This window comes from Hibiscus syriacus, unplaced genomic scaffold, assembly GCF_006381635.1.
Source record: "Hibiscus syriacus cultivar Baekdansim isolate YM2019G1 unplaced genomic scaffold, ASM638163v2 tig00111208_pilon, whole genome shotgun sequence".
NCBI lineage: Eukaryota > Viridiplantae > Streptophyta > Magnoliopsida > Malvales > Malvaceae > Hibiscus > Hibiscus syriacus.
In genome coordinates this window covers 1,651,056-1,664,453 of record NW_024063020.1, presented here as the reverse complement: position 1 = coordinate 1,664,453, position 13,398 = coordinate 1,651,056, and the positions used below count along the sequence as shown (strand labels likewise).

The 13,398-nt window shown below is 34.7% G+C and overlaps 2 protein-coding genes across 5 annotated transcripts; one reads left to right on the top strand and one right to left on the bottom strand.

Annotated features, from left to right (window-relative positions):
- Positions 1-2,559: 2,559 nt before the first annotated feature.
- Positions 2,560-5,261, top strand: LOC120155849 (scarecrow-like protein 1). The gene is made up of 3 exons (XM_039167314.1): positions 2,560-2,727; positions 3,361-3,647; positions 3,757-5,261. Exons 2-3 carry the CDS (start codon positions 3,485-3,487, stop codon positions 5,148-5,150), a joined length of 1,557 nt encoding a protein of 518 aa, XP_039023245.1. The 5' UTR covers positions 2,560-2,727; positions 3,361-3,484; the 3' UTR covers positions 5,151-5,261.
- Positions 5,262-5,476: 215 nt separating this feature from the next.
- On the bottom strand, positions 5,477-10,547 carry LOC120155848 (small RNA degrading nuclease 5-like). Of its 4 annotated transcripts, XM_039167310.1 has the most exons (15): positions 10,509-10,547; positions 10,285-10,420; positions 10,121-10,177; positions 9,974-10,039; positions 9,709-9,842; positions 9,495-9,604; positions 8,671-8,784; positions 8,494-8,564; positions 7,978-8,037; positions 7,570-7,625; positions 7,136-7,196; positions 6,750-7,017; positions 6,416-6,597; positions 6,044-6,339; positions 5,477-5,727 (listed from the first exon to the last, which is right to left on the bottom strand). In XM_039167310.1, the coding sequence occupies exons 2-15, from the start codon at positions 10,369-10,371 to the stop codon at positions 5,604-5,606; spliced, it is 1,686 nt and encodes a 561-aa protein (XP_039023241.1). In that variant the 5' UTR covers positions 10,372-10,420; positions 10,509-10,547; the 3' UTR covers positions 5,477-5,603. The 4 variants fall into 4 exon arrangements, with proteins under 4 accessions (XP_039023241.1, XP_039023240.1, XP_039023242.1 ...); XM_039167309.1 differs by having other exon boundaries at positions 10,285-10,547; XM_039167311.1 differs by lacking the exons at positions 10,285-10,420; positions 10,509-10,547 and having other exon boundaries at positions 9,709-9,787; positions 10,121-10,194.
- Between the last annotated feature and the right edge of the window lie 2,851 nt (positions 10,548-13,398).

Genomic DNA, 13,398 nt, shown 5'->3' with positions numbered 1-13,398 from the left:
TTTAAAAAAATATTTATATTTTGTCTATTATACGGTACAAATATAAGGACATAAAATTATTATCTCGCCCAGGACATTAAAACTCATTGGACCGACCCTGAGGATTCTCAAACTCCGCTAAGCAAAAATCTTATTACAGAGATATCGTTATCTGGGTTTGCAAGACGATTAATGATGGAAGTGTGTCACCTTCGATGATAGCCCGATGTTATAATTGATTTATTATTTTGTTGGCTTTCTTATTTAAATATTATATATTAAAAAGTATTTTTATTTTAATATTTATATTAAATTATTTTTTAAATTTACATATTTTTTGTCACGTAGCATAAAGACATATACTACAGACAATACTTTTTAAAAGATACATTTTATAGGAAGTGTCTTATGTCTATGTGACGGACAATATGAACGAGTTGGACAAACAAAAAGAGACAAAAATATAAAAAATTATACGAATTTTGTCTTCGAAGAACAAATGTGTTGTGCATGTCGAAGACATGTATTTGTACAAGCACGAGCATTATCGAAAGACGACGACGATGAGTGTATTAACCTTGTGTTAAATCACTCAATAAATACATATTTAAACAATGTGTGATTTAAAAAGTTCATTGCGGTTTTCAGTTCCTACATTGTTTAGATTTTTATGTGTTTAAATAATTTTTTAAACACGTATTTATTGAGTGATTGAACATAAGATTATAATTATTTAAACACGTATTTATTGAGTAATTAAACATAAGATTAATATATACACAATTTTGCTACCTTCAAACCCAACTTGTGCTCATGGCGTTACAAATACTTGTCTTTGACATGCACTGCAGGCGTGTTTGTTATTTTCTTTTAAAAAAGTTATTATGTTTTTTTGTATTTTTTATCTCACATTTTCTTTCTTTCATTTTAGTTTAACATGAGCTCGTACGGTCTTGCAAATCACACTTTAAAAAACGCTTTCTAGTCACACGCTTTTGCTTTACACGGTATCAAAGAGGCGTGTAAACGAATTGAACAAACATAAATATAAGTATGTTTATATTTATTCGTTTAATTTTAATCGAATAAATTAATAAATATGAACATAAATGAATAAAAAATTTATTATTCATATTCGTTCGTTAAGAAATATAATTTGTTCATGTTCGTTCATTTAAATGATAAACAAACACAAATGAACGAATATAAACGAATGGATTTAAACGAACATAAACAAACACAATAAACGAACATAAACGAACACAAATGAATGAACGTAAACAAATATAATAAATGAACATAAATAAATATAAACGAAAATAAATGAAAATAGAAAAAATTAATAATTGACTGACTAGGGGCAAGTAGAGAAAACATAGTCAAATGCACCGTTTCAACGCGGTTTCTCTGTCGAATTTGGTTGAGTTACTGTGTTCGCGAAAATTTGTGTAGGTGTTGGAAACTTATTGCAGGTGAAGGATTGAATCACTGTTAGTATTCATTCTAAATTTTTTTATATATTTTTAAAATTTGAATTTTTTAATTAATTATTATTTTACGAATAATATCTATCTTGAAATTTTATTTATATTCATCTTATTTAAAAAAAATTATTTTATTAATATATTGTGTACATCCTGAAAAAAATATTTCTAAATTTACGATGAAGGATTAGAAAAGAAGTCCTGATGAGCATATGATGACATCATCCTGTTAAATTTGGACTAAACTCTCCGGATAACGTTCACGAATAAATTATTTCACGAGATAATGTTCTCCCAAGATTAATTGCTCAAATAGGGTGAAATCCACAGTGTTGGTCGTAGGTCGCCATGCCTTTCGGGCGACCTACTACGTGGCCAGCCATGCACGTCCCCAAGCATAGGTCGCCATGCCCTCCGGGCGACCTTGTAGGTCGCCATGCACTCCTCGCGACCTTGTAGGTCGCCATGCACTCCATGCACTCCCTCCTGCTCCTCGCGTGATTACTCTTGCCCTCGGATGCCCTCGTATAGCTCGCTCGAATGGCCTCGGTCGGATGCCCTCGGTCGGATGGCTTCGGATGCCCAATGTATTGGAACGTGCATGATACATGCAATCTCTCTCATAGCTCGCCGGGAAGACATGGCGACCTAATAAGTTGCCTGGATGGCATGGCGACCTACAGCCAACACTGTAAATTTCACCCTATTTGAGCAATTAATCTGGGGAGTGCATTATCTCGTGAATTAATTTATTCGAGAACGTTATCTCGAGAGTTTAACCGTAAAATATGCATGCAGACCAAGACAAACTCCCCGAAGAAAACCCTGTTTTTTAAGATGCATAAAATGCCTTCTTGTAAAGGAACCCACGAGTCACAAAGTTTCTGTCTTTAGAGAGAAAGAAACAACACCCTTTGAGGTCTGCTTCCCACCACTTCCCCTTCATCTTGGGTCGTATGGAATATTGATCTGTTCAGTTTCTTATATATGGCAGCTGAAACCCACCATTTAAAAAAACCCCAAAAATTTTGGTTGTCTTTACGGTTTTGTTGGTGTCTGCTATGTGGTTTTCGTTTTTTTTTAAATATATATATATAATTAAATAAAAATATATAGGTCAACTCTTTGTTTTCATCTCCATTGAAGCTTCGGTTCTCGAAGATTCATCTTTTATCTGGAATTTATATGTATTGGATTTGCAGGATTTGACTGTAGAAACAATGATCTTCGCTGCTGCTTGTTGAGGTTTTTTCTCATGTATCAGGTAAAGGGTAAACCCCTAGTATTCCCCTGTATTGATTATTGATTTCTTGTTCTTCCTTTTTCAGCTTTTAGATTGCTTGTTTTTCAAAAACTTGTCTTGGAGTTGTTCAAGTATGCTCTGATCCTCGTAATCACAGAATTTTGTTTTTGTTGTATCCCCTTTCTCCTGTTGTTTTTCCCCTCGGAATCTGTTCTCAGAACCTTGAATCCGGTTTTCGGTCACCTTAGTCGAAATTGAGTGTTCTTTGCCGATGGATCTTTACTCGAATCAATGCTGTTCTTTGTTTTCTGTATGTTAATGATGATAGCAAACCATGGAAAATGTTCACTCTATTTAGTTTAATCCGCCTATGGCAACCTTGTATAAGATTTTAGAGCATTTTATATCCATCACACATGTTCTTGTCGAGATCGAATTTCGGTTTCCGGATGTCCCGAACTGAACAATGAAGGGATCTCGAGTTCCCTGTTTTGTGCTAACATGACTTACCTTTGTTGCAGATGATTAATCGTGTGATGCAGATTATCTCATGTTACTCATGAGCTATTCGAGTTCATAATCGGTTTTACCTTAAAGGACATTTCTTTGGTTTGCATGTCTTCGTCGGTGTTTGATTTGTGATTCGTTTTGCAGGAATCGTTTTATAATTCGAGCGTCCAGGGAGTCGAGTAAGGTCTGCAGAACCAGCTACTGCATCATGTAGAAATACAATTATACAAAGCTCTATTCAATACAGGATAGTAGTGACAGTACCAACATGGCTTTTCGAATGTCTGGTCCTGATACATATAAGCCTGTTTACATTATGGATTCTTACGAGAGCTACGAGAAGTATTTCTTTGATTCTCCTAGGGATGAGCTTATACATTCATCTAGTTCGGGAAATTCCGGAAGTTCGATTCCGTCTTACCAGATAAGAGGTTTTTCACTTTTCTCCAAACTGGTCTACACACTAAAACCATAACCAGTGCAATCTTTTGTTTTGTTAACCCGATGTCCTAATATCATCCAATCCGGTTTTTTAATCAGATTGCTTGGAAATCCAAAGCCCGGATACACTAGACTCTGACCCGGATATGATGAAATTGAAGCTTCAAGAATTGGAGAGAGCTCTGCTAGCTGATAATGCCGTTGATGGCGATTATGACATGTTCGGCACTGGTCTAAGAATGGAAGTAGAAGGTGAATGGTTCGATCCTATCAGGACAGATTCACTTCATGACTCACCAAAGAAGTCATCATCCTCGGGTTCTTTTCCTGGTAGCATTAGCAGCAACAAAGAGGTATTGAATGTTTCATCCCGTTCTCCTAAGCAAAGGCTGATTGAATGTGCTGCTATACTCTCAGAAGGCAACATCGAAGAAGCTTCAGCCATAATAAACGAGCTTCGCCAGACAGTCTCAATTCAAGGGGATCCTCCCCAGAGAATCGCGGCCTACATGGTTGAAGGTCTTGCAGCTCGCATGGCAGTGTCCGGTAAATATCTTTATAAAGCTTTAAGATGCAAAGAGCCACCTTCTTCTGATAGGCTTGCAGCCATGCAAATTCTCTTTGAAGTGTGCCCCTGTTTCAAGTTTGGATTTATGGCAGCAAATGGTGCAATTATTGAGGCATTTAAAGATGAAAAAATAGTACATATAATAGATTTCGATATAAGTCAAGGTAGTCAGTACGTCGCGCTGATTCAAACAATCGCAAAGCAGCCTGGCAAGCCGCCTCTTTTGAGGTTAACTGGAGTTGATGATCCTGAGTCGGTTCAACGTCTTAATGGAGGTCTCGAACTTGTTGGGCTAAGACTGGAGAAGCTAGCAGAAGTACTCGGTGTGACATCTGAGTTTCGAGCGGTTCCCTCAAAGACTGCTCTTGTTATTCCATCTATGCTGGATTGCAGGCCAGGGGAAGCACTTATAGTGAACTTTGCATTCCAACTCCACCACATGCCCGACGAGAGTGTTTCAACAATCAATGAGCGAGATCAGCTTCTTCGGATGGTTAAGAGCATGAATCCAAAACTCGTTACTGTCATTGAGCAAGATGTAAACACAAACACAACTCCTTTCTTCCCGAGGTTTATCGAAGCCTACAGTTACTACTCTGCTGTTTTTGACTCCCTGGACGCTACACTTCCCAGGGAGAGCCAGGACCAGATGAACGTTGAAAGGCAGTGTCTGGCACGGGACATTGTCAACATAGTTGCGTGTGAAGGAGAGGAAGGGATTGAACGATATGAAGTTGCTGGAAAATGGAGGGCAAGGATGACAATGGCTGGATTCAAGTCCTTTCCAATGAGTTCGGACGTGATCGATATGACCCGGAAGCTTATCAGGGAGTACTATGACAGGTACAAGTTGAAGGAGGATTTGGGTACACTTCATTTCGGTTGGGAAGACAAGAGCTTGATTGTTGCTTCAGCATGGAGTTAGCTTTGAATGTACATTATAGAAACTATAAAGCTGCTCCAGTAAAATTTCAGAGTAGGGGTTGCTAACTAATTAACATTTTTCTTCTATAGTATATGTTTTCCATTTGCTGCTTTACTTCATCTGAACTCGGTTTGCGCTATAACTCGAGCAATATAAGTTTGAGATCGATTTAACGATCCAAGCCAACTTTTGAGCTCCGCTCGAACACGAATGTCTCATTTACACTCCTGAAAGAATAAATAAAGAGAAAAGAGAAAGAGAACTGCACAAGACTCTTAATAAACAACAGCACTAGAGAATTCTCATCATAGTTTACAGGAGTTTCCCAGCACAGCATCAAAAGAATGATTGTCATTTGTTAAAATTGTAATAGCCTGTAAAGCTTACACGAACATTCCTCATTTCTCTTGAAAATTGCAAGAGAAATTGGTGCATAATGTATTTTTTTAGTATCTAATCCTTCAAGCCAATGAAACATAAAGCTACCTCAGCTTGGGCTTGCAGCTCTTCCAATACCTTGATAAGCTTCTCACGTGGAATCTTTGTTTCGCTTTGCTCAGTCAGCATTTTCCTCAATCTTCATACATGCACACCAGAAAAACCAAGCCTCAGTGGAAAGGGAAAAAAGAGAAAAAGCTCGAATGAAAAGCTAATTATTGACATCTAGTTATCCGGATTCGTCATTGTTCTTAAAGTACTAGCGTTCGACACATATACAGACATGAAAAATTGAGTACACCCATATTGGACAAATATTCATATTCCTCATTCACCTTCAAGTTTAGGTGACTACAATCTCATTAATGTCAGCAGTGATACAATACTTAGAATGAAATGGAAACATCATCAAAAGCCATAAGCAGTATATGAGTGTCGGGTTAAGCAAAACGTACCTATGAACAATGGCTATGTTCCCGTGTCCAGTGCATATTATAAACATCGAGTTAGTTGGTAATGCAGTGTGGAGACTACGAACCCTAGTGTCAATGCGCGTTAATATTTCCTTTAGCTCAGTTGAAATATTGTGTTTGACTCCTTTTTGTTTGGCAGGCCTCTTACCACATGTAAGGAACGATATCATCTCCGCAAGCTTTCCATTCAAGTTTACATCATCCTCAGCTTGCTTTCTGAAATAGGAGTTCACTTCAGAAAACTGGGTCCAGACAAAGTGTACACAATCGTTCTTGACCTAGAAGAACACATAATATAAGTTGATAAGCCAGACGGGATAGATGGAAGGTATACCAGAAAAGCAATATCATTACCTCTTTTCTAGCCTTTAAAAGAGCTTCATCATCAGAGCAAACTGGGATCGCATGGGATGGCTCGGAAGCATATCGCTTGACTATGGAAATATCATCAACGAAAGAGGAGGTCTTGCCACACTCACCCAAAAGAGTAAGGAGCTTTCTGCGCATAAACGATGGTGGCGTACCAAAATCAGGTCCTAACACAAGAAGCAAAGACACTGTAAGAAATTACATACATGTTTAAACATCAAGAAACAAAAATAATGGTATGATAAACCTTCCTCTATAAGCTATTTTCGAGTTCTTGATGTAAAAGAACATAAAGTCTACAAAGAAAATAATCACTTGCCATTTCTAATCTTTAACATAGCCAAATCCATAGCAGCTCTTGCATCTTCGATGCTATCATGTCCTGTCTCAGACTGCTGTATTTCCCTAGAAAGAAATCTCTTGGCAAGAACTCGAAGAGCACTTTTATAAGATCCACCACGAGGGTGTTTGTATAATACAGAGGTATCGACTATCAAATCATGAGAAATCTTCAAAGCTAACAAGTCATTCTCCAAGGAATGCCCGACTAAGATGGTATCTTTGTGAACCAGCTTTAGAAAATCTTCCTGAAGATGAGAAGCAACTATATATAATTTATACAAGAAATATCTTTTAATGGAACATTGATACGACAATATTGCAGTAAAATTATTGATTAGTGATGGTATATGAAGGACAATGAACCTGAACATCTTGAAGACTCGTAGTAACTCCACTCAACATCTCGTATGTTATTCCACTAAACCTGCTTAAGCAATAAAGTAAACTATAACTTGGCCTGTCGAGAGGAGGTGTGTGTGTGTAGAGAGAGGGAGAAAGATCTCCGAGTTGGGACAGAAGATATCAAATCAGTCGATCCAAATTCAAACACAATTTGAAACATGAGAAAATGTTACACAAAAAATAACCAGCATAATCTTGACCAACTAATTTATATACCAATAACATGGCACTAAGAGATTGTAAATAAAAGAAACATAATCTTCATGTATCTGGAAAAATAAAATATGCAAAACTAAAATGCCTTTACCAGGATCCAATTAAAGCCTGTCATAAAGTCAGCAATTCAAGAACAAAATATATTAAGACTCAACTTCATCAGTTGAAATAACATTTACCTTGTGTTGTAATCAGTGATAGGGTTTGATGGTTTAACCAATTTATCCAGTACAACCTGTCAACAAAACAATCATTGAAGCTTCAGCCAATTTATCAAGTAAATGAGTTGTTACATTTGCATGGTGCAGCAACAAGAAGATGGATCACTCTTTTTTCCTGTCTTTTTTACAGGAACGGGTAAAGTGCTCAGGGAAAAAAGTTGTTAAAAAGAGAGATGGCATGAGCTGTATTCGAAAAATAAATGCCAGTCACAGGCCACAAGAAAGGTTATCTAAAAGAAACCAACATTAAATTAAATCTACAAATACAACATGCATGTACTAAGAATATTATGCCAAGAAATAGTTGACAATAAGAGGATACAGGAAATTAGAAAAAATAAATAAAGGAAGTTCTGTTTAACATGCCTGTCCTTTATTATCAACCAGGGTCACTCTTGTAAGCTCGAAACCCTCACTTGTTACACACTGCGTGAACATAAGAAGACAAAAAAGAGAGAAATAAACAATGTCCATCATAAGATTAACTACATTAATACAAGCAAATTCAATAGCCATATCCAAAGGTAAGAAGCTCAATTGTTCAAGAGTATATAAAAAATTAGTTTCAGCTTAAGCAAACAATAACATAAATTCAGACCAGAGATGAACTTTTTTAAATTCAATATTAGATAAGTGATATAAGCCTATCACCAAATAGACTACTTCCAAACCACAGATGGGTAAGGCGACAAATTAGCCTACAAAGGCAATTCTAGGAAAGATAAGCACGTGTAGCATTTTATCCGGCTTCTTCAGAAGAAAGCAGCACTATCTTGTCACTGTACATTCTCCATCTAACAGTTTACATGATTTTACCACATTTCACAGATAAGAAGCAAAAAGTCATTATGATTAAGTCATAAACTGACACACGGGATTTACCATTTCACAATCAAGCGCTAATATTTCATATGGAGAAGATCCATTAGGAGCAGGAAGAGTAGAACGAAAATCTGCGTGGAAAGAATCCAAGAATGAACCAAGGACACTTGAACAATGAAGATGCAAGATTAACATGCAAAGAAAAGTATGTAGTCAGAGAAAAAACATTTTTTGGACCTTGTTGATCACAACAAAATCCATTGTCTTCTAGTTCCTTTGCTGTAAGTGTATAATATGTAATGGGGAAAGGAATATCTTTCAAGAGTGAGTCCATTGAAGAGATGGGTGTTTCTGCAAAAAATATATCATTTTATTATCAATACGTATCCATTAACAGATATCCTCAAGTAAGTTAAGATATTTAAAAAAAATAGCATTGTATTGTTGTGATGCTGAAAGCAACAAAAAGATTGCCAAATGGGAATTAGGAACCATCTCATCTCCTAAATATAACATTTTGATAATTGCAGACACTGTAAAGAAAAATTTTAATCATGGTACCTATTGATTATTTATGATTTTGAATACAAATTTGAAAAGGAAATGTGTAGAGCAGAGACAACAGAAAGCATTACCTATTGTATAACTGCACAGAATTGTTCACGAATATACATTTCTACTTATTGGAATATTTTCCTTATTAAGGAGAATTTACACTCCAATTATTTTTTTAAAAAGGCTAAGAATCACAATACAGCCAAATAAGAGGATTGCAGCCCAACTCAGACAGAATAGTAAAGAACTGGGAACACCACTATAAACAAGTGCAGAACAGCTGAAATACCTTTGTTCTGTCTCATAAAAGTTAGTTAAGACCGCCAGATGAGTAAATGTCACATGTTTACTGTCCCCAAAGCTTTGCTTTTCTAGTCACACAAGTTGGGACTGACAATCCTCTAATGAAAACCAACTAACCCTGTAAAGCATCTAATTCCACCATACAAGTAAGAAACATGCAAGCAAAGAAGCGGACCGTTCAACTTCAAAGATAGATTTTGCACCTTGTTCAGCAGGGTGGCTTATTTCCTTCACTGAATCGATTACATTTCTCTTTCTCTTCACCTTGCACGTCAGGAGTGCATCTATCGTCTGCATCCCATCAGATACACAGCTACAATAATAATAAAAAAAACAGATTCATAAACACACCGCATTGCAATTCACACCGGGCATATTTCCGATGACAAGGAATGCAGAAACAAGGTCATTACAAACCTAAGAGCTAAAAGCGGCCGAGGATTGCCACAACTTTGTTTCAAACCAGAAAGTTTCATGGATTGTGCCAAGTACAAAGCTGCATCCAAGCCAGGGACATAAAGCATTACAACTTTCGGAATCAGTGGCTTATTCTGCAAACAATATAAAATAAGAACGTCTTCTTATATAACTTATAAAAACCCAAACAATCAAAGACTGTTCCACACATTAATAAGGAAACCAAGTATAAAGTTCAATACATAAAATTATACTATTTATTTACCTTAATAAAAACCCAAGAGGGCATGAATCCATCGGCAAGAACCCAGGTAACAAGTCCTTGAACATCCTGGTACCAAAACAAAAAACCCAAACTTCAACTATGTTTCTTTTTCTTTTCTTTACATAAAGTCGGTTTCCAGAAACTTACTTGCAAATTCAAAGTATTGTCAGCTTCTGGCGTCTTGAAAACAAGTTCTGGTTTTGCCTGCAAAGGGAAGGCTTTAAGTTTCATCACATTCCCCTATTATACTAAAACAGATCAATAGAATCCCTACAGAAAATATGAAAAGAAAGAGCCAAAAAAAAGTGTACTTGAGGTCCATAAATATCAAAATAATTAGAGCTCTCCTTTTCCTCCTCTGGAATTGCCCCATCACTCTTCTCCTTCACAGACGCCATTTTTTCTCAAAAAATAAATCTTCTTACTCTCTCTTTGATCTTTTTTTTCCTGGAAACCCAAACAAGCAAAATATATAAAGAAAATAAAAAAGAACAGGCAATTCGGCAGAGAAGGGAATTGGAGGAAGGAACAGTACTAGTAATGGGAATTATGTGAACCCTTAGGCTGAATTGCTAAGTTGTGGCTTTGGGTTGAAGCGGGTCTTCTTATGGTTCCGAAACGGTGCGTATGTAACTTTCCGTGGAAAGAGAGAAAACAACTTTTAATCCCTGAACCATTTTTTGTTTATATTAATTTTGAAATTAGATTTTTTATTATTATTTTAATAGTGTGAAATTATAATATTTTTTCATTTCTTATAATTTTAGAATATCATATTTTAAAAAATAGAAAAAATTGAGTTTAAAATTAACTCAATTAAGAATAGATAAAATTTGACTTAATTCGAAAAAATTAAAATTTTCAATTCGACTTGAGGGTAAAAAAAATTCCATTCGAATTGACTTAACTCATTATTGTATAAAGTAGACTCGACAAAGAAAAATTCAAAATCAAGTTGAGTTATAAAATAGAACTTGAATGACTTGAAATTTAAAAAAAATAATTGATTAATTTTCAAGTTCGAGTCAAGTACCTCAACTCTATATATTATATATGAAAAAAATATGAAGAATATATATATATAAATTGTATGTGGTTAAAGAAAACTGTATAAATTATCAAATAGTATCGTAATATTATAAATATTTACAATTAAATTTAAATAGAAACTTGAATTGTATCAAATAATTTTCATAAACTCTAATAGACTCAAAAAAATTAAATGAAGTTTGAGTTATAAAATAATATTCATCAATTCAAATAAACACAGAAAAATTTTAACTCGACTAAATCAAATGTGTTGGATTAAAATCCATATTTATGGGTACATGAGTGGCAAAGTTATAAGTACATATAATAATTGATTATTAAATTAGCTATATAAATGAGTTATGGTCGTCAAGAAATAGATCATCTCGTATTTTCTATTATCCTCGTCAGAGAGTTTATATTCAAAAGAAATATATCTTAAAAGATTTCAATCCTAAGCAATCTTCAAGATCTCAACCTTCTAAGTAATCTTGCATCAATGATTTTACATGATTAGATCCTCATCTAGATTTTTCACCCCTAAATTCGAATTAAGTTTAAAGATAAATTAAAAAAAAGTGATAACTTTAGGGATTAAAAGTTGATTTATCCCTAAAAATGCCCCAAAAGAATCTGGTATAAAAATAGGGAGAATAATCATGCTAGAGGGATCAAAAGAGGTGAAAAATGTTGAAAACGTTGGATCAGCCGATAGGGAAAAAGAAATATAACTTAAAAGATTTCAATCCTAAGCAATCTTCAAGATCTCAACCTTCTAAGTAATCTTGCATCGATGATTTTACATGATTAGATCCTGATCTAGATTGCTCACCCCTAAATTCGAAATAAGTTTAAAGATAAATTAAAAAAAGTGATAACTTTAGGGATTAAAAGTTGATTTATCCCTAAAAATGCCCCGAAATAATCTGGTATAAAAATAGGGAGAATAAGCATGCTAGAGAGATAGAAAGAAGTGAAAATGTCGAAAACGTTGGTTCAGCCGATAGGACAAAAGAAATATATCTTAAAAGATTTCAATCCTAAGCAATCTTCAAGATCTCAACCTTCTAAGTAATCTTGCATCGATGATTTTACATAATTAGATCCTGATCTAGAATGCTCACCCCTAAATTCGAATTAAGTTTAAAGGTAAATTAAAAATAGTGATAACTTTAGGGATTAAAAGTTAATTTATCCCTAAAAATGACCCGAAAGAATCTGGTATAAAAATAGGGAGAAGAAGCATGTTGGAGGGATAGAGGTGAAAAACGTCGAAAACGCTGGTTTAGCCGATAAGGCAAAAGAAATATATCTTAAAAGATTTCAATCCTAAGCAATCTTTAAGATCTCAACCTTCTAAGTAATCTTGCATCAATGATTTTACATGATTAGATTCTGATCTAGAATGCTCACCCCTAGATTCGAATTAAGTTTAAAGATAAATTAAAAAAGTGATAACTTTAGGGATTAAAAGTTGATTTATCCCTAAAAATGCCCTGAAAGAATCTGGTATAAAAATAGGGAGAATAAGCATGCTGGAGAGATCGAAAGAGGTGAAAAATGTCGAAAACGTTGGTTCAGCCGATAGGGCAAAAGAAATATATCTTAAAAGATTTCAATCCTAAGCAATCTTCAAGATCTCAACCTTCTAAGTAATCTTGCATCGATGATTTTACATAATTAGATCCTGATCTAGAATGTTCACCCCTAAATTTGAATTAAGTTTAAAGATAAATTAAAAAAGTGATAACTTTAGGGATTAAAAGTTGATTTATCCCTAAAATGACCTGAAAGAATCTGGTATAAAAATAGGGAGAATAAGCATGCTGGAGAGATCGAAAGAGGTGAAAAATGTCGAAAACGTTGGTTCAGCCGATAGGGCAAAAGAAATATATCTTAAAAGATTTCAATCCTAAGCAATCTTCAAGATCTCAACCTTCTAAGTAATCTTGCATCGATGATTTTACATGATTAGATCCTGATCTAGAAAGTTCACTTCTAAATTCGAATTAAGTTTAAAGATAAATTAAAAAAAGTGATAACTTTAGGGATTAAAAGTTAATTTATCCCTAAAAATGACCCGAAAGAATCTAGTATAAAAATAGGGAGAAGAAGCGTGTTGGAGAGATCGAGAGAGATGAAAAATGTCGAAAACGTTGGTTTAGCCGATAAGGCAAAAGAAATATATCTTAAAATATTTCAATCCTAAGTAATCTTTAAGATCACAACCTTATAAATAATCTTGCATCGATGATTTTATATGATTAGATCCTAATCTAAAATGCTGACCCCTAGATTCGAATTAAGTTTAAAGATAAATTAAAAAAGTGTAAACTTTAGGGATTAAAAGTTGATTTATCCCTAAAAATGACCCGAAAGAATCTGGTATAAAAATA

Excerpts from the sequence above, each read along its gene's own strand:
- LOC120155849 (XM_039167314.1), top strand. The coding sequence starts at position 3,485 with ATGGCTTTTCGAATGTCTGGTCCTGATACATATAAGCCTGTTTACATT. Across the intron at positions 3,648-3,756 it reads TCCGTCTTACCAGATAAGAG|ATTGCTTGGAAATCCAAAGC; the intron begins GTTTTTCACTTT and ends TTTTTTAATCAG.
- LOC120155848 (XM_039167309.1), bottom strand. The coding sequence starts at position 10,371 with ATGGCGTCTGTGAAGGAGAAGAGTGATGGGGCAATTCCAGAGGAGGAA. Across the intron at positions 10,178-10,284 it reads TTGATATTTATGGACCTCAA|GCAAAACCAGAACTTGTTTT; the intron begins GTACACTTTTTT and ends TTCCCTTTGCAG. Across the intron at positions 6,340-6,415 it reads TTTTAAAGGCTAGAAAAGAG|GTCAAGAACGATTGTGTACA; the intron begins GTAATGATATTG and ends GTGTTCTTCTAG.